This window comes from Myotis brandtii, unplaced genomic scaffold (genome assembly GCF_000412655.1).
Source record: "Myotis brandtii unplaced genomic scaffold, ASM41265v1 scaffold324, whole genome shotgun sequence".
NCBI classification, from domain to species: Eukaryota; Metazoa; Chordata; class Mammalia; order Chiroptera; family Vespertilionidae; genus Myotis; species Myotis brandtii.
Genome location: NW_005362439.1, coordinates 2927591 through 2946583, shown reverse-complemented (window position 1 = coordinate 2946583; position 18993 = coordinate 2927591). Strand labels below are relative to the sequence as shown.

The following is an 18993-nucleotide window of genomic DNA, read 5'->3' as shown; positions in this document are numbered from 1 at the left end:
ATTTTATTGATTTTTTACAGAGAGGAAGGGGGAGAGATAGAGAGTTAGAAACATCGATGAGAGAGAAACATCGATCAGCTGCCTCCTGCACACCTCCCACTGGGGATGTGCCTGCAACCAAGGTACATGCCCTTGACCGGAATCGAACCCGGGACCCCCTCAGTCCACAGGCCGATGCTCTATCCACTGAGCCAAACCGATCAGGGCGAAAGCAACCATCCTTTAATGATGAACTATGTGAAATAAAATATTGGAGAATATCTCCCTGTGAGCAGAGTGTCTTGGACAGAAGGGTGGGTTCCAGTGAAAAGGATGCTTGATTTGAGTGTCACCTGCTAGAAAATGAAAAGTCAATTTAGAGCAGGAGTAGGAAATTGTAATGATAAAGGAATAAAAGACTGAAAGTATGGCCTTGTTATAGAAAGAGAATTGCAGTTTGTTAATAACATGTGCCCCTTTCCTTTGCTGCATCAGAGGGTTTGAGTGTCAAACTTTTTGTCTCTTTTATTTTTTCCTCCCCTACACATGTTCACATACATTTCTCAGTTTTCCTCTATCTCCCTGCTATCACTTTGGATCATTTCGCCTAGCAAAATACCTTATATCCTTTCTTTTCTTTGTTCTGATGGCAAATAAAACCCATTTGCATTTTTCTTTTCCTTTTGTTTTTCCCTTTTCATTTTAAGGAATATTATTCTAAAGCAAAAACCTTAATAAAACCATAGGTCTATTCCAAGATTTCTCAGTATCGTCTGTAACATTCCATTCAGAAGGTAGAAAACCACAAAGTCCTTCCTGAGGACAGGTGTAGATGGAAAGTAATACTGCATTACTGCACTGTACAGAATACAACTGTGAAGACAGGGAAACGCAATTATTTAATTTCCCATTCCCCAGGTCACTTTTGTTGAAGAACTGCTCACTTAACATCCTGGGAACTATCTTGTTGAGATCTGCCACTGTGATCTACGAGTGATGAGCCTTTTCCAGTTAGGGTAATGATGTGATGCTGCCTTCATCTATCTGTGAGTTAGCTTAAAGGACAAAGCCTCAGTATCACAGATCATCTATTAGCAGTGGTTCTCAACCTTCTGGCCCTTTAAATACAGTTCCTCATGTTGTGACCCAACCATAAAATTATTTTTGTTGCTACTTCATAACTGTAATGTTGCTACTGTTATGAATCATAATGTAAATATCTGATATGCAGGATGGTCTTAGGTGACCCCTGTGAAAGGGTTGTTTGACCGCCAAAGGGGTCGCGACCCACAGGTTGAGAACCGCTGTATTAGAGAAATTGTGCGCATAATTATTTTCCTATCAAGATCCTTCAACTTAACAATTTAAGTAGCTAAAATATAATTGAGGTCATATATGTACCATACCTGGAACTACACATAAACATACTCTGTTCACAAATGTTTAGCTTTATAGCAACCTTGGGACAGTCAATAGCACAGTCACATTTTTAAAAATCAAGAGAAGTAACACAACAGGGCTTTTGTACAATGGCAGAAAATTCTGTTCCTGGTAGTAGTCAGGAAATAATTGGCTAAAGAAATAGGTTCATGGAGAGGTATAATCTAGAATCTAAGTAACAGAATAATAGGATACTTGAAAAAGTCATACAAATCCTAACAGAGTCTATTATTTTACTTTGATAGTTTTTTATTCAAAAGTTAAAAAAAATACCCACCAAAGAACAACCCAAGTGATTATTTCTTGTTTCCTTAATTAAATATTTTACTCTAAAATTGGTGAAATCATGTGACTATCTAGAGAAATTTTTCTAATCACAAGATTCTTTGCAATGGAGTAATTAATTAGTAAGCTCAAAGTGAACCCTGAATTGGCTACAGAAATTTGTGGAACAATAATATATTTTCCTAAATCTGAAGAACAGGGATTTATGGCAGATGGTAACATCAAGAAGAGCCAGTCAAATATTTAAATGGCACCCTGAAAATGGTTCATAGCAAAATGTGATTTTCTGTTAGCTTTCATTATATGGGTGAAACTATTCAGTCAGAGAATAGATGGAGGTAGGGGTAGAGATGCCTGTTTAGGCTGTACCAAGACAATTCCACTCTGATGTATCTACAAAAGGAAAATAACTTTTTGTGGCTTATCTTCATCAAGGCAGTCTAGTCCCCTCAACTCCATTGTGTGCTTGGGAAAAGATAGTAAAAATGCTTCCATAAGAGGGAAAGACGAACAGGACACTACAAGCTCACTCTGGAGAGATGTGGTAATGTCATGGAAAGGAGCACGACATGCTGATTTTAACATTTTTTTTTTATTGGAGGAATTTATTTGTCATGTTTACACCATGGGAAAATTGGAGCCCTCCCCCCATAAGATAATGAAGAAAAATTAAATTCATGAAAGAAAGTATACATTTAAAGTAGGAAAAAAATGGTATGTATATTTTCAAAAACATACAAAATAATATCACTATGAAATGCCTTGATTTGCATGTGACATAGTACATATTTCATATTAACCAGATCCAGTTGCTCTAGTAAACTTCTATTACATATGTTCTAAAATGTCGATTTTTAAAAATTAATCTTATTTTTAAGCCAGTTCATAAAACCTGTATTTGTGCACCCATGAATAAATGATCCTGCTTGGTATCTTCTAGGATTCAAGATGCTAAAAGATGAATAAAACTAATTTTTAAAAACTTCAAGTTACAGATAACATATTTTTAATAACAAATAGTATATTTCTTCAAGTTTTCTCAATCACACTACTAAAAGTAACATATTCATTTATTCTAGATTTCCAGATATAAATACCAGTCAATTGTTTGTTGGCTATTAAATCATAAGTGAAATTATTCTTAGAACTGGGTCATAGTATATGGAATGCCTTAACTTTTCTTAGTTCAGATCCTGTAAAGTATATAACCTGCCCTTTTAATTGCTTTAAGGTGATGTACTGACTTTGCAGTCTGTATTTTGTAAGAGATCAGATAATTGTAGCTCAGAAGAAACCATATAATGTGGCATGGGCGATGACTTCAGTGGCACTATTCCATCTTTATTTGTCCAGACTGTTGCTTTCAGCCCTGCATTGAGGCCTCCTTCTATATCAGTTTCTTGTGTATCGCCAACCATCACACAGTCCTAGGCTGTACTCCAAGGAGATCAGAGCAGTAATAAAACATGGAAGGGCTGGTTTCTCTTCTTTCTGTTCTCCATCTACAATAGTAGCATCAAAACAGGACTGAGGCACAAACTTCTGTCTTCTCCCTCTGGGTCTGTCTGTCTCCATCCTATCTAATAAAGAGGGAATATGCTAATTGACTGCCACACCCTAAAAAATGGCGGCACTAACAGTCACAAGATGGCTGGCAGGGGAGGGCAGTTGTGGGCAATTAGGCCAGCAGGGGAGGGCAGTTGGGAGGGGACCATGCCAGCAGGGGAGGGCAGTTGTGGGGGACCGGGCAGGCAGGGGAGAGCAGTTGGGGGCGATCGGGCCGGCAGGGGAGAGGTTAGGGGGTGATCATGCTGGCAGGCAGAAGTGGTTAGGGGCAATCAGGCAGGCAGGCAGGCAGGCGAGCGGTTGAGAGCCAGCAGTCCCAGATTGTGAGAGGGATGTCCCAGATTGGAGAGGGTGCAGGCTGGGCTGAGGGACAACCCCCCCCCTCAGTGTACAGATTTCGTGCACCGGGCCTCTAGTTTGGTAATAAAAGGCAGACCTTCTTTCGAAGTTCAGTGAGCATGATGTTGACATCTTCTGCTAGAGTCATATTCTGTAAGTGTGTAGATTTCCACAGAAAATAACATTCTTCAGCCAATTTCCTATTGGCTACACTACCCTTTGTTTCTTGAATTGCTTCTTCCCAGTGTGAAGTCCTTAGATCAGTAATGCATGCATTGGGAAGATTAAAACATTCCTTGCTGAGTTTAACTTGAACTTTGTCACAAATGATTCCAGTCTCTTTTTTGTAATGAATGGTATTTTGATTGTAAGGGCTTTACTATCTTTTCTACTTGCTGGGGCCATGTTAATGAGCATGTTGTCCAGGTCAAAGAAAACAGGCTGCGTGCCTAGCCCCATCCCAATGGCTTGCCCGACAGCTGCACATGCATAAGGCAGGCCCATGGACTACATTATTTTTTTTTATTGTGATTTAAAAACAAAACAAATTTACCCTCTTAACAATTTTTAAATGTACAGTATTATTAAGTATACGCATATAGTTGTATAACAGATCTCTGGAACTTTTGCTTTTTGCATTAGTGAAACACTGTATTCATTGAACAATTCATTTTCCTGCCCCTGTCCCCTGGCAACCACCATTCTGTTTTCTTTTTCTACTAGAGGCACGGTGCACGACATTCGTGCACTGAGGGGTGGTGTCCCTCAGCCCGGCCTGCGCCCTCTCTCAGTCCGGGACCCTGAGGGGTCCTTAGCGCTGCTGCAGAGGCGGGAGAGGCTCCCACCACCGCTGCTGCGCTTGCCAGCCGTGAGCCCACCTTCTGGCTGAGCGGCACTTCCACAGGGGGGAGCACACTGACTACCAGAGGGCAGCTCCTGCATTGAGCGTCTGCCCCCTGGTGGTCAGTGCACGTCATAGTGACCCATCATTCTGCTGTTTGGTCGATTTGCATATTAGCCTTTTATTATATAGGATGAGTTTGATTACTTTAGATACTTCATGTAAGTGGAATCGTGCCTATGTTTTTGTGTGATTGGCTTATTTCATTTAGTATAATGTTCTCAAGGCTCATCTATGTTGTATCATATGACAGGATTTTCTTTTTTAAAAAATATATTTTATTGATTTTTTACAGAGAGGAAGGGAGAGAGATAGAGAGTTAGAAACATTGATGAGAGAGAAACATCAATCAGCTGCCTCTTGAACACCCCCTACTGGGGATGTGCCCGCAACCAAGGTACATGCCCTTGACCAGAATCGAACCCGGGACCCCCCAGTCCTCAGACTGACGCTCTATCCACTGAGCCAAACCGGTTAGGGCAGGATTTTCTTTTTTATGAGAGTGGAAGGGAGAGGGAGAGACAGAGAGAGAGAAACATCGATGTGAGAGAGACACATAGATTGGTTGCCTCCCACATGTAACTAGCCTGCAACCTAGGTACGTGCCCTTGACTGGAATCGAACCCGGGACCCTTCAGTCTGCAGGCAGATGCTCTAGCCACTGAGCCAAACCAGTTAGGGCTATACCACATTTTCTTTATTCATTCATCTGGCTCTGTTGTGTAACCTTGGGCAGGTTAAGTAGCCTCTCTAAACCTCAACTTCCTCAATTGTAAAATTGTGTATTTGGACCGTCCCAGTTGCTCAGTTGGTTGGAGCATCATCTCATGTACCAAAAGGGTTGCAGGTTCGATTCCCAGTTGGGGCATATACCTGGGTTCAATTCCTGGTCTGGGTGCATGTGGGGAAGTTGAGGGGGCACAGCCGATCAGTGTTTCTCACTTCTGTGATTCTCTCTCCCCCTCCCTCATTCCTCCCCCTCCCCCGTAAAGTCAGTAAACATATACTTGGGTGAGGATTTTTAAAAAAGTGTGTGTGAGGATTAAATAAGTTAAACCAGCTGTTGCCAACCTTTCAGACCTCTCGGGCCACCAGTGGTCCACAGACCACTGGTTGGCAACCGCTGAGTTAAACAGCTGCTTTTATAAGTTAAGGTCAGTGGTTCTCAACCTTGGCTGCACATTAGAATCACCTGGGAATCTTTTTAAAATCCTGATTTCTGGGCCTCATCCTCCGGAAATTCTGTTTCTTTGTTATGAGGTGGGGCCACAACATTAGTAACAAAGAAACAGAATTTCCGGAGGATGAGGCCCAGAAATCAGGGTTTTAAAAAGATTCCCAGGTGATTCTCATGTGCAGCCAAGGTTGAGAACCACTGGTTTAGGTGGTCAAGAAATGCATGCTCTTTTTTCTCTTTTTTCATTATTACTCTACTCAAAAAAAAAAAAAAAAAAAATTTAATAAAACCAAGACAGAAAATCTCTTATTTTGCCATGACATATTCCCTGCAGGTTATTTTCTTTCTTGTCTGTTAGTATCATTTTTTGGATGTCAGTCTCCATGGGGTAGCTGAAATCTCACCATTTAAAATTGGAGTAAACCAAGTACAAAAGAATGTGAGGTGCCTTGTAAAGAGAGGATAACAAATGGCTATTGAGGTAGGGCTGGTACAGGTTACTTCCATTAGTCACTTACTGCAGACACACTAAGGTTCTATTTTAGAAAGTAGAATAATACGAAAGTAGTTTGATCTATACCAAGGGAATGGGATATTATCTTCATTTTTCCTGCACGCCTTTGTAGTGATTTGTGCAAAAAAAACTGGTCCTGCATCTTGATAAGGAAGGGAGCACAAATAGCTTTAATTTCCCAAATTCTAGGACTACCTTCTGCATACAAGGCAGAAGTGTTTCAGAAAGATGGAGAGCCTGATTGGGATAGAGAGGAAAGAGTAGCAAGTCTTTCTAAATTCACATTGACCCTCTGACCAATACCAAGATCTCATGCTTTGGACAGACACTGTGAGCAAGTTTGCACTGAGTTTTATTATTAAAGGTCTGTTTCCAAATGTCTTGTTTGATGTTTTGCTTTGGTGGCCAAGGTTCCTTTGAGTACAGCTGTGATTACTTTAGGCTTGTTAGCTAACTTCATGGACTTAGTTTCGCTGTTGTGACCAGCTTGAAAGTTCTACAAGAACAGGAACCATTTCCTTTATCTGTTGATGTATAACAAACCACACAACAAAACTCAGTGACTTAAAAAAACAGTTTATTATCTTTCATTGTTCTTTGGGTAGATTGGGCTCAGTTGGGAATTTCTGTTGGTCTTGCTTGGGTCTGTCTGGAGTTAGAGTTATTTGGAGGTTCAATTGGGACAACGAAGCCTTTTTCCCTCTTAATGTCTCAGGGCTTCCTTTCTTCATGCGGCCTCTCCAGCAGACTTTTTAACGATCCTCACCTGAGGATATTTTTCATTGCTCTTTAGAGAGTGTGGGAGGGAGGGGGGGGGGGGGGGGGGGGGAGAGAGGGGGAGAGAGAGAGAGAGAGAAACATCAATGTGAGAAAGAGACATCGATTGGTTATCTCCTGCATTTGCCCCAACCAGGGCCTGGGATCGAACCTGCATCCCAAGTATGTGCCCTTGATCGGAAATTGAACCTGCAACCCTTCAGTCCACAGGCTGACACTTTAACCACTGGGCAAAACTGGTTAGGGCTATAAGGACTTTTTACACAGGTATCCATTCAGCAGGCATCCAGATCTCTGAGATTGTAACCATTTTAGTGCTAGTGAAAAGAAGTTAATTTACTTCCTAATTATAGTAGAGGGGGGAAATGAATAAATACTTAGCATGCTGGGAATTAAATGGCATCCAGGCTCCACAGAGTTAATCTTCTGGGTGGTATTGATTGACATGCTGGAGGATGTTAATGTGTGATTCTTTTGGGATATGATTGATTCTTTGGGGAATGGGGGAGGAGAGTGGAAATTGCAGTTTCACTACTAATTGTACTTTAGGTGTCATTTATGACAATTTCATGTTGTCTAGACAGAGGGAAATGGTGGAGAAATTATTTCATTTCTGGAGTCAAATGCTGAGTCCGAAAGGAATCAAGAAGGTTGCTGAACTCAGGAACAGGGTGAAAGGCCAAGTAAATCCCCAGAGGTGAAGTAGTGAAAATCAGATGTCACTAAGAGAAGCAGTTCAGAATGAACCCAGGGTATAAGAAAAGTGGGTGTACTCTGAGCTTTGTTTTAGCTCAAGGGCTAATAATGGGTTGTTTGGGGTCTCAGCTGGAGTCTGTCCTCTTGTCTATTTTTGTAGATTCCAGAAACCTCATTACTTGAACAGACATGAACCAGGAAGGCTGCTTCTTTGCCTATCCTATATAATAAAAGCCTAATATGCAAATTGTCCCCTCTGGCGGTCCTTTGACCGGGAGACCGAGAATTCAACTGCTCGCTATGATGTGCGCTGACCACCAGGGGGTGTCATGGAACATGGCTGGTGTTGGCAATGCAGCGCTGGCAGCAGGTGGCAGTGGAAGTGCTGCTGGCCCTGATAGTGGGACCATGGCGGGATGGTGGAGCAGGTGAGCAGGAGGTGCCAGGCCAAGGCGGGTGTGGGCAGGGGGTCGGGGGCGGGGGGGGAGGTGCTGCCTCGGGCCCAGAGGTCAGCTGGGACCTGCCCTTCCATGCCAGACGTTCACACTTCAGTTGCAGGCCAGGCCTAGGGACTGCACCCATTGGAATTTCGTGCACTGAGCCTCTAGTGCAGCGGTTCTCAACCTGTGGGTCGCGACCCCTTTGGGGGTCCAACGACCCTTTCACAGGGGTCGCCTAAGACCATCAGAAAACACATATATAATTACATACTGTTTTTGTGATTAATCACTATGCTTTAATTATGTTCAATTTGTAACAATGAAAATACATCCTGCATAGCAGATATTTACATGACGATTCATAACAGTAGCAAAATTACAGTTATGAAGTAGCAACGAAAATAATTTTATGGTTGGGGGTCACCACAACATGAGGAACTGTATTAAAGGGTCGCAGCATTAGGAAGGTTGAGAACCACTGCTCTAGTGGTTAATAGTAGTAAATGCCCCAGCCCACTGTGCATTTCTTTTTTCTCATTCTTGAAAGGCTTCATTTACTAACTCTCTACCTACCTGATGTTGGCTCTAAGGTTTTGCTTCATATATATATAGTTGTTTGCAATATACCAGGATCAGTAGCCTATCACTTAAGAGCAAATGTCCTTGGTTGAGGGATTTTTCAATTTTAGGTCAGGAACATGAATATGAAAAATAATCTAAGAGGAAATGTACAGGTTTGCTGTTACTGAACAATAAATGATTCTACCAATGTATTCTTTGTAGAATTAGTAGTTCTAGAGGTAGACTGTTTTGGAATGTCTATTCTGAACAAAATTTCCTGAGAATTCAGGGTTATTGATTCTGTAAATCTCTTCTTGATTGGGAGGGGGCAGTCAATCAGGATTCACTGCCTCTTAATTAAAGTCTAAACCTGTATATCACAGCTGCTGTTTGTGGGGGGATGTGTGCATGTGAGTATCAGAAATACCTGTGGAACTTGTCATTGATATACTCTTACTCAATCTTTAGTGAAAAGCCTTTGATCTAAATTCCTAGTTGAAAAAAAAAGTCTGTGGTCGGTGAGCAGACCACCCAATCTCCCAGAGAAAATGGATTTGGAGGCAGAGTAAACATATCCATATAGATGACCTTGGACATTTGAGTTCAGATGCTGACAGAAGTGTTTTTTTATTACAGATTGAAGTTTCATAACTATAGTGCAATATGTTGAGGATATACAAGAGCTAAGCATTCTACCAACCAATCATTTTTCAGTTGATGAAAATAACTACCCACCAAACAGCAGAAGGTCAGATGTTCTCAGAAGGATCTGGCTGGCTTTTCAGACAAGATTTTTGTATAGCTAGATACACATTTGCATACTGCATAAGAATTCTGTTTCCAGCTTCTTCCCTTTTGGTATGTGATTATGTTGTGCTCTGATGTTTTACCATCTATTGCTCATTACACAGAGGGATATATTAATGTTTTGTAAAGATACTTTAAAGCAAGCATGTCAAACTTGCCGGCGGCTGCTAGTTTGACATACTTGCTTTAAAGTTTTTCTGGTGTAGCACATTGTTTGTGCTTGATGATAGTAAAATAAGGCTGATCCACTCAGTGTGGGTTGTGAGTTCTTTCTGTAGTATATCTGGCTTTTTCCTGAGGTTATTAGCCTTTTAGGTGTGCCACCTTGCCTTGGTCTACCCCACAGCAAGGGGCAGGGATTGCCTGCCAGGCTCTGCTGGCAACTGCACCATGTGCTTACAAGTACACCCCTAGAAACTGGGGGGCCCTGCAGTGATCAGATGAATACCTATCGTTGGAGAACTTAAGTGATAATTGCCAGTGTGTGAAATGGGGAGGTTCTGATGCCTCCGCTTTAAAGCAGAGATGTCAATTTGAAAATCATAATAGAGGTGTCGTTTCAGAACACACAATTATTTTTTACAAAGAATTAGGGCTTGTCATCTCCCAGCCCAGGCATGCAGAGATCTGGAGCTTTTAGAGCGGGATTCAGAAATGAAGAAGGCAAGAGTGCATCCTGGTTTCCTTGGTCCCCTGCCCCTTCGTCCCCCTGAAAATATTGCCCTCTTTCTCCTGTGGGGTCTCTTTTGGCAATACACTGTCCAGGAGTATCAGTGGTAGTTTCCCAGGCAAGTAGCCAGCCTCTGACTTTATGATTTAACTAGAGCAGTGGTTCTCAACCTTCTGGCCCTTTAAATACAGTTCCTCATGTTGTGACCCAACCATAAAATTATTTTCGTTGCTACTTCATAACTGTAATGTTGCTACTGTTATGAATCATAATGTAAATATCTGATATGCAGGATGTATTTTCATTGTTACAAATTGAACATAATTAAAGCATAGTGATTAATCACAAAAACAATATGTAATTATATATGTGTTTTCTGATGGTCTTAGGCGATCCCTGTGAAAGGGTCGTTCGACCCCCAAATTGGTCGCAACTCACAGGTTGAGAACCGCTGGTTTAGCTCCTCTGAACTGAAATAGCAGATATCACCCAGACATCAAAGTCAGGCTGGGAAATTATATATCATGGGCACCAGTGACATCTTAGCTTCTAGGTGCAGGCTTTTCATTTTAGGTCACCGAGTTCTGGTAGTTATTTGTTTCCAGTGATTGGAGAAGATCTGAACATGTTTGTTGGCTTTAGGATATTGAAGGCTCTTTGCAAAAAGCTAACTGTAGGAGAGAAAGCTCTTTCTTTGGCATTCCTAGGAGTTGTGATATTTACTCGTCTACTAACTATTTCTTTCTTTATTCAACACCAATTGGAAAAGTATTTTTTATTCCTCAAGATAGTTCTTGTGTTGTAGCTGTAGAGAATTTAATGTTTCATCAGTGCTATATGGGGGTGAGGGGTATGTGCTAGTCATAGTAATAGGCTCTCCTGATTTCATGTATTAGCAGTTAAAATGTCACATATATATGACTTGCCAGTCCACTGTATTGCTTGGGGAGCAAATGGTGCCAACAGATCTGTAGTAAGTAGGCACAGGGGATGCATGTTCCAAAAGAACCTCATCAGGGACTTCCCAGAGACAAAGCTTAACATTTTGTTTTGACTCTGATTTAAAGAAGTCTTGTAGTTAAGCTGGAGGTTAGGGTGGTAGGTAGACTTGGCAGGATTATAAAATGGAATCATTAAAAATGAAATGATCTAATTCAGCTCTTCTAGTTCAAGACTCTCCTTTGCAGGATTCCTAAAAAGTCACATCATTTCTTTTCATACTCTGACTCCTCGGCATAGTGAAGGGTCAGATTGGCTTTCTAACTTAGCAGGATCATTTTCTAGGCAAAATACTTAAGAAGGATAAATGTTGGTCACTCTGGAGGGTGCTCCTTGCCAAAGGGCCTCTGCTTTCTAAGCCGCCATTTATAGGATAACACAACAGGGCACAGTGATGTTCAGGACTAAACTCCAGAGCCCTTTGGGATGGAAGAAGCTTCTGGGTGTTCCAGGGCAGTCAGCTCTCCCAGATCTTGCTTCCATTCACCCGATTCCTATAGAACTAATTTTTTAGTAATTAGTAAGTATTATTTATTTAAGATGGCATAAATGCCCTGAATACTGTTCTCATAATTTCACTTTTCTTTTTTTCTCCAGTCTATGTACCTCTCGTTACCCCTTCCTCTCACATTCTGTATTTCAGGACTCAAAGACATGCTATGCTGTTGTTTTATGTGCCCCTGTGAAAGGAAAACAGTCCAACTTCAAATACAGTAAATGTGGGGAGAAAGTATGTCTTAGAATTGAAACACCATTTCTGCTACTGTAAACAGTGATATCATTGAGGATTCAGGTTTTCAACCAAAGAGATGTGTTTTATTTTTATTTCTTTTAAAATATATTTTTATTGATTTTAGAGAGAGAGGAAGGAAGATATGAAGAGAGAGACACATCAATCGGTTGCCTCCTGCTCGCCCCCTACTGGGCATGGAGCCTGAAACCTGGGCATGTGCCCTGACCTGGAATTGAAGCAGTGACCTCTTGATACATGGGATGACACTCAATCTACTGAGCCACGCCTGCAAGATGTATTTTATTATTGTCTTCTCTTCCTCATCCTTAAATTGTATTCTCTCTTCAGTGGTAGAATGGTTTAAAGCAGCGGTGCCCAACCGGTGGTCCACGGACCAGTGGTGGTCTGTGAGGTCCGAAAGGTTGGTGACCGCTGGTTTTAAGTGTGGGGATTATAGGCCTAGTCTAGGTAGGAAACATTTAACAGTTGGTTTTCCTGGGTGGGAAAGGTAGCAAGCCAGGTTGACAGGGCCTCTGCTGTACCTCTTCTCCAGGCTGTTAGAGGAAATGCTTCCGCAAGCCAGTTGCTGGGATAAAGTGACTGCACATGACTATACCTGGAGCCAGCTGGTTTTAATAACAATGAATTGAATTAAGTCAATTGTAAAAGATTGGTAGCTGCTGTCCTTATTCTGCAGATCTGCTTTAAAGAGTCTGGCAGGGAGCCAGAGACCTGTTCTCAGAGAGCAAAATGCTGCCTGAGAAGAGCAATGTGCATTTCTTGCTGAGACCATTTCCTTAGGAACGTGTTCCATGTCAGGAGCCTGACTGACTGCCAAGGCACGTTTGAATTGGGAAACAGTGTGGCGGACATGGCAGACTGGGGGGCCCATGGGCCATGTTTAGCAGATGTGTTTTTAACTGGCCCATGTTGTACAAAAAAGGGAAAACTGTTTTAGCTAAAATTTAACAGGAGATTTTGTGCAAAAGTCCAGATTTCTGACTACTCTTTTTTTGTTGTTGTTTGTTTGTTTGTTTTAATAACCATTTCTTTACTTATTTTTTGTTTTTGTTTGTTTGTTTTTTATTTTATTTTATTAAGGTATTACATGTGTCCTTATCTCCCCAACCCCCCCCCGCCACTACTCTTAATAAATAGTCAGATCCACCAATACTGAGCCCACATTCTAGCTTGGATTCACAGTGGATACATACGCACTTTTACCTGCCTGGAGCCCAGAAGGTCCTGCAGTATAGCATAGTGGTTTGAAGCATTTGGAGCTGACAGACCTTCACTGGAGTCTTAGTGCTATCACTTATAGCTGTGTGCCACACAGCCCAGTGTTCTCGTGTATATATAGTAATGCCTAACTTCCCAGATGCTGGTGCTCTCTTGAGTTACAGTTTTGAGACAGGTGGTTCAGGTGATGGGAAGTATTGCATCAAAAAGAGTGCTCAGTAAAATATGTGTATCACATATGATCAGATGAACTTATGATTATATAATTAGCAATTTTTGTCAATTGTTAAGAGAGTCCCAGAAATTCTTACAAAAAAGGGTGTGAGCAGAATAGATGAGTAGAAGATAAGGTGATGTGGATTAGGATGACATGGAGGTGCTGAACACCAAGATAAATGTTGGCACTACAGGATAATCTCTAGTATGCCTAATTTCCCCCTCATGTGTTGATTCTAATCTCCTATTTGTTACCTGGAAGTACTGCAAATAGAAATAAGATCATGTCTCTGAAGCATTTGTTCATTTCTCACTGAAGAGCAGTTCTACACAATACAGTGGCCATATCCAGTGTAGGAGCTCTGTAGCTCTTCACTTATTTATGTCTCTAAGTACTTAGCTTGCAGGAAGGGTGTGATCCCAGGTAGCAGGTGTTAGCTGGCTGCAAAGGGGGATGTTATTTATCTTACCCCCCCATTTTCCTTAATGAATGACCTCTGAGTTGGTAATTGACAGGGATTATTGCCATTTTTTTAATCTCTGCTAGGAGGCTGCTGGAGTCTTCCCTCATTTCATTATCCCGTTATGATGGAGCAGGATCCAGAGAGCACCCAATTTACCCAGACCCAGCGAGGTAAGGCTGAAGTGAGAAATGGCACTAGGTGGGGGGGAGGGGCTGCCCTTGGGGTTGCCAATTGCTGGAAGCCCCATTTTGTGCCTCTCTGGTCCTGGTGCTCTTTTACTCTTGAGTTACAGTTTGAGACAGGTGGTTCAGGTGATTGGGAAGTATTGCAGGTAAGTGAACAGAACCTCTGGTGACAGAGTTGTGACTGAGCTCTTATCCTTTGGGGCTCATTTCTGTGAATGTGGCACTAGAGGAGGGACCTGGGGAGGCCACTGGCAGAGTCACAGGATAGGATATATTTTTCTCTTTGATCAGTGAGACTGTTGCCATTCAGATGGACAGACAAAAGGGAAATAAAAGTATTTATTAATAGGGAAATTACCTATAAATTCAAACAGATAAAGAATCCTTCTTGCTCTCATTTGAGAGAGAGAGTTTAGAATATCAGAAAGCAGAAATCAAGCTCATTTAGTTGTTGAATTTTTTTGAGACTATCTGAAGGAAGAGATGACTGACAAATGGAACTAAATATAACAAGTTGGAACTTCATTAAATGCTTGACTTAATACTGATTAGAAGACATTTGAAAAATTCTTGAAAAAATAAAAAAAAATTCAAATGAGTTGAAGACCCGCCCTAACCTGATACTGGTAACTGAGTACCAAGTTTGGAGTGTTTGAGTTGATGAACATTTGTAGTGAGAAGCACTTTGGGGTTGTCACAGCTGGACTTGCTGATTGTTAATGATCTAAAGAAGGGATAACCTGCACTTAAGCAGTGCCAGAGCACATTGTGAGGCTCTGCCCAAAGAAAAGAGTGTTTATAATGTTGGGGTTGGCAAGTTAATACAAGTCACATAAAGCTAAATGAGCTTTGCTCTGGTTTAAGAATTTCAAGTCTGAAAAACCTTTAGACCAAGTTGATTCCAGGGATATTGAATGATCTTGTTGTTGGCACAGCTATGTCATGATGCTGAGCATTCTTTCTGAGATACTAGTGAAAAGGTTCCCCATTATCCTCTTCCTTTGGATTGGCGAATCCAAGGATCAGGGAACATGGGGATTGACGACTTTGAAACAGGTAGACAGCTTGGATGATGATTGAAGCAAGGACATTTATTTTAGTCCATAATCATAATAGAAAATAATAAGCCCTAAATAAGAAAAGGAATATTTTCACATGAATCAAATACTCTGAAACACTGAGATAGAGAACTTTTTGTAGTTCTCTTAGGATAGCAATGGAAATCTCATTCTTAACCTGACAGAGTTTACCAGTAATTCTTAAAGACCATAACTTGTCCTCCTTTTATGTTATTTTTCCTACTCAGAGCTCTTTATCACAGAAAGTATCATACCTTATACTGTTGATGTTTTCACATTTTCCCTTTGAACACAAAAAATTTAAAATTTTTACTTGGAACACTTCAGAGTTTGATGGTTATCCAGCTCTTCAGTGGGAGGAGGATTGTTACCTCATTACTGGTGGTTTCATTTATTTTTTCTCTTAGATTCACCCTGTGCACAGTATGTATAGGCCAGAGCCTTTGTGAGACATCTCAGCATTCAGATCCTTAGCTGCCCTCTGGATATCCAAAAGGATAAGGATAGGGATGTATTTGTAGTTAATAATTATGCCAAGAATCCTTTTTAAAAAATCATTGATGCCTAGTTTTATAGCTTAGGGAATTTCTGTCCTATCCTATATAATAAAAGGCTAATATGCAAATCGACCGAATGACCAGTTGCTATGACGCACACTGACCACCAGGGGGAAGATGCTCACCACAGGAGCTGCCTCCTGATGGTCAGTGCGCTCCCACAGGAGGAGTGTTGCTCAGCCAGAATCCGGGCTCACTGCTGGCGAGCGCAGCGGTGGCGGGAGCCTTTCTTGCCTCCACGGCAGCATTAAGGATGTCTGACTGCAGGCGGGGAGTGGGCCTAAGCCGGCAGTCAGACATCCCCTGAGGGCTCCCAAACTGCGAGAGGGTGCAGGCTGGGTTTAGGGTACTCCCCCCCCCCCCCCCCCCCGCCTCAGTGCACGAGTATTGTGCACTGGCCTCTAGTAGTGAAATAAATAGTTGGGATTACCTAGTGCTGAGATTGTGCCCCTGCACATGAAATAACAGTCTTATTGTCAGCTTCAACATTATTTCTGCCACTATCACCAATAATATTTGCAAGATTTTCCCATTAGGGTTGGTTATAAACTCAGGAATGAGTGTACTTGTCACTTTTCAGAATCAATTCCAAAAACAATCTTTATTCTCCTCTTGAAACTTTTTTTACTTTCTTTTCTAGACTGATTGACTTGAGAATTTAGACAATAATAGTTGATTTCTGCTGGAAGGTTTTTTCTTTTATGTATTTGGTAGATATAGGAACAACTCAATAGTATTGACTTCTATTTGTTGAAAATAGAGGATTCTTGATTGATTTTTGCAAAATGCGTGGAAACAGGCCCAAACGAATAATGAAAGTTCTACAAGTTAAGACTTTTAAGAAATGGTTCTTGTATTCTCATGATCTTGGCCAAAGCATCTGTGCATCCCATGCCCACCCACTGTATAAAGATAGCTATGTAAAGATAATTTGGACTCAGGTGCCAAATGCAGCATCTTGTTTCATAACATAGACATTTGAGTTCCAAAGATTGTCAGTTGGCCTGCTTGGGAATCCATTTGATGGTTGGCCACAGGACCACCACCTCTGATGACAGTTATTTGAGAAGCAGCCTCAGTTCCTACAGCAGTTGACTCCAGGATCTCCTTTGGCCTGAGTCAGTAGATTTATTGAAGATTTGCCCAGAGACTTTGCCAGGGGTAATGAAAGGTCAGGCAGCAAGATGTTTGTAAATACTTTTCCTACCATTTGGATATAACTCTTTTATTTCCATTCTCAATCAATTTTTCCAGGTTTTCATTAAAAAAAAAAAAATAGAGAGACATGCTTTTTTCTTTTTATATTTAAACATATAAGTTCAGGTCCTCAGTAATCCTCATTAGGATTGCTGTGTTCCCTTTTAATTTTTTAATTAAATACAGAAATATATTGTTTATATACATATTAGTATATATGTATCATTCTTCCATTTCCCCCCCATTTAAAATTATATTTTAGAGGGCTTTCATGTGTGCAGATAGGGATAATTTGTTTTTTTTAATAGCTATATAGTGTTTCTTTGTATGGATATAGTCTGTTTAATCTGTTAATGGGCATTTGGGGTGTTTCCCAGGTTTTCATTAATTCTAATCTCTCTGTATCTTTGTATCCTTGTGTGTTTCTGTAGGATAAAATTTCTAGTGGAATTGTTGAGTCAGTGTGTACCTCAGGCAGGTTTTAAGTTTGGAAATTTCTTAGTAATCCTATTAATACTATCATATAAAACATTCTTCTACTGTTTGTCTCTCACACTCTCAGTTAATAGCCTCAAATTATGTAACGATGTTGTGAAAGATGGAGGGAAAACTTGACAAAGAAGGGAATGTGGCAAGTTGTATGGGACACTTGACATTTTCATGGAATATGAAGATACTAAGCAGCTGGAAGAACGTAGGTCTAGACTGTTTACTGAGAATAGTCTAGTAAGGGAGAAGAAAACAATGACTGTTGCCTTCTGTACTGCTCAGTCCCCATGTAGCCTCTGATGCTCTCTTGTAAGACAGAAAAATTTGTTTTTATCCTTTCAGATTTTTCTGTTTTTCCAAGTTTATTTTACTCTCAGTCTATATCTTTTATTATAAATATCTATGAATAAATTGTTAAAGGAGAGATAAGAAGCTCAAAGAGATCATTTTAAGGAGCTAGAACAAATCTGGAACATGTCTGTTTGTTGGAGAAAAAAGGGGTCCTCGTGAAAATGCCTGTACATGCCTTCGTTAGTGATCTCAGGTTTCCTGTCTCCTGGCCGCTTCCTCATCTAAAACGGAAAGAAGAGATGACTTGTTGATGATTGCTGTGGTCCCTTTATATCTTGTATTTTAGGTATGGATGATTGAGGGAAGGCTGTGAGTCTTAAAGGGGGTCGGTCCCTTAAGAAACTAAAAAGAAAAGTCCAGTGTTATTCTCTTGGGAGGGGACAGCTGTTGATCAGATAAGGACTGATTAAACAGTCTCTTTGCCTTATCTCAGAACAGAAACACTGGTGGTAATCCGATAAGCATTGTGCAGTACAAACCTCCTGGTGAGTTAAATGCCCTTTATTTTTTATGTCTCCGGATTCGCCTCAGCAGGGAGAAGCCAGGGGAGAACTGGATTTACTGTCTTTCACAGTTTCCCCCACACTAGTGCTAGTTTGTATTTGTCCATCTCTGTCTCTCTCAGATTATCTCCTGCTGCATACTACGCTCAGAGGATGATCCAGTATCTTTCACGGAGAGACAGTATTCGCCAGCGCTCCATGCGCTACCAACAGAACCGGCTTCGCTCTTCCACCTCCTCCTCTTCCTCAGACAACCAGGGTCCATCAGTAGAGGGAACCGACTTGGAATTTGAGGACTTTGAGTAAGTACATACTCAGCTTGCTTTCTTCCCTCTGCTCCCAAGCTGGGAGTGCTTCCAAGTTGGTCACTGTCTGAGCAGCAGTGGTTGACATTCTAGCTTCAAACCTTTAAATTACTATTTATGAGTAATAGGATGGGGTGAGGGACGGGAGGGTTAAAATGCCCTGGGCACGCCCACCTCTGGCAGTTGTTGGCTGATTCACCGGGACCTGTGGGAAGAGGCAGTCCATTGGGCCCCAGGCCAGACTGGGAGAAGATGGCTGCTGTACTTACTTCCCTTTTGTGTGACCAGTGCCTGTGGAATGCATCTCGTGGACTGTGTTCACAACAGGGAGCAGGAGGCTTGGTGTTCCTTTCACTTAAGCAGAGGAGGTATTGAGAGATTAAAAATAAAATACTCAGATTTTCTAAAAGTTGGGTTCTCTTAGAACCCTTGATCACACTGGTACTTTGAGGTTTTACTCCTTTACCTAAACTTTCTCACTCTTCCTCCATCCCCAGTAAGGATCCTTTGAAAGTTGTCTGTCA

General features: G+C 41.3%; 1 protein-coding gene, 1 long non-coding RNA gene and 1 pseudogene across 7 annotated transcripts in view; 2 read left to right on the top strand and 1 right to left on the bottom strand.

Annotated features, from left to right (window-relative positions):
• AMBRA1 (autophagy/beclin-1 regulator 1) overlaps positions 1 to 18993 on the top strand; it is a 158778-nt gene that overhangs the window by 42904 nt on the left and 96881 nt on the right. For 4 of the 6 annotated variants that reach the window (XM_005870778.2, XM_014543352.1, XM_014543354.1 and 1 more), the window contains 2 exons: positions 13887 to 13973; positions 18287 to 18466. In XM_005870778.2, the coding sequence (XP_005870840.1) occupies positions 13887 to 13973; positions 18287 to 18466 (267 nt within the window). The remainder of the gene's footprint in view (positions 1 to 13886; positions 13974 to 18286; positions 18467 to 18993) is intronic. The other 2 variants (XM_014543353.1, XM_014543356.1) reach the window with 1 other exon arrangement.
• Positions 645 to 2409, top strand: LOC106726858. Its single transcript, XR_001362984.1, has 2 exons — positions 645 to 995; positions 2306 to 2409. It is a non-coding gene; the product is annotated as an uncharacterized LOC106726858 (long non-coding RNA).
• LOC102240934 lies at positions 2931 to 4300 on the bottom strand (annotated as a pseudogene).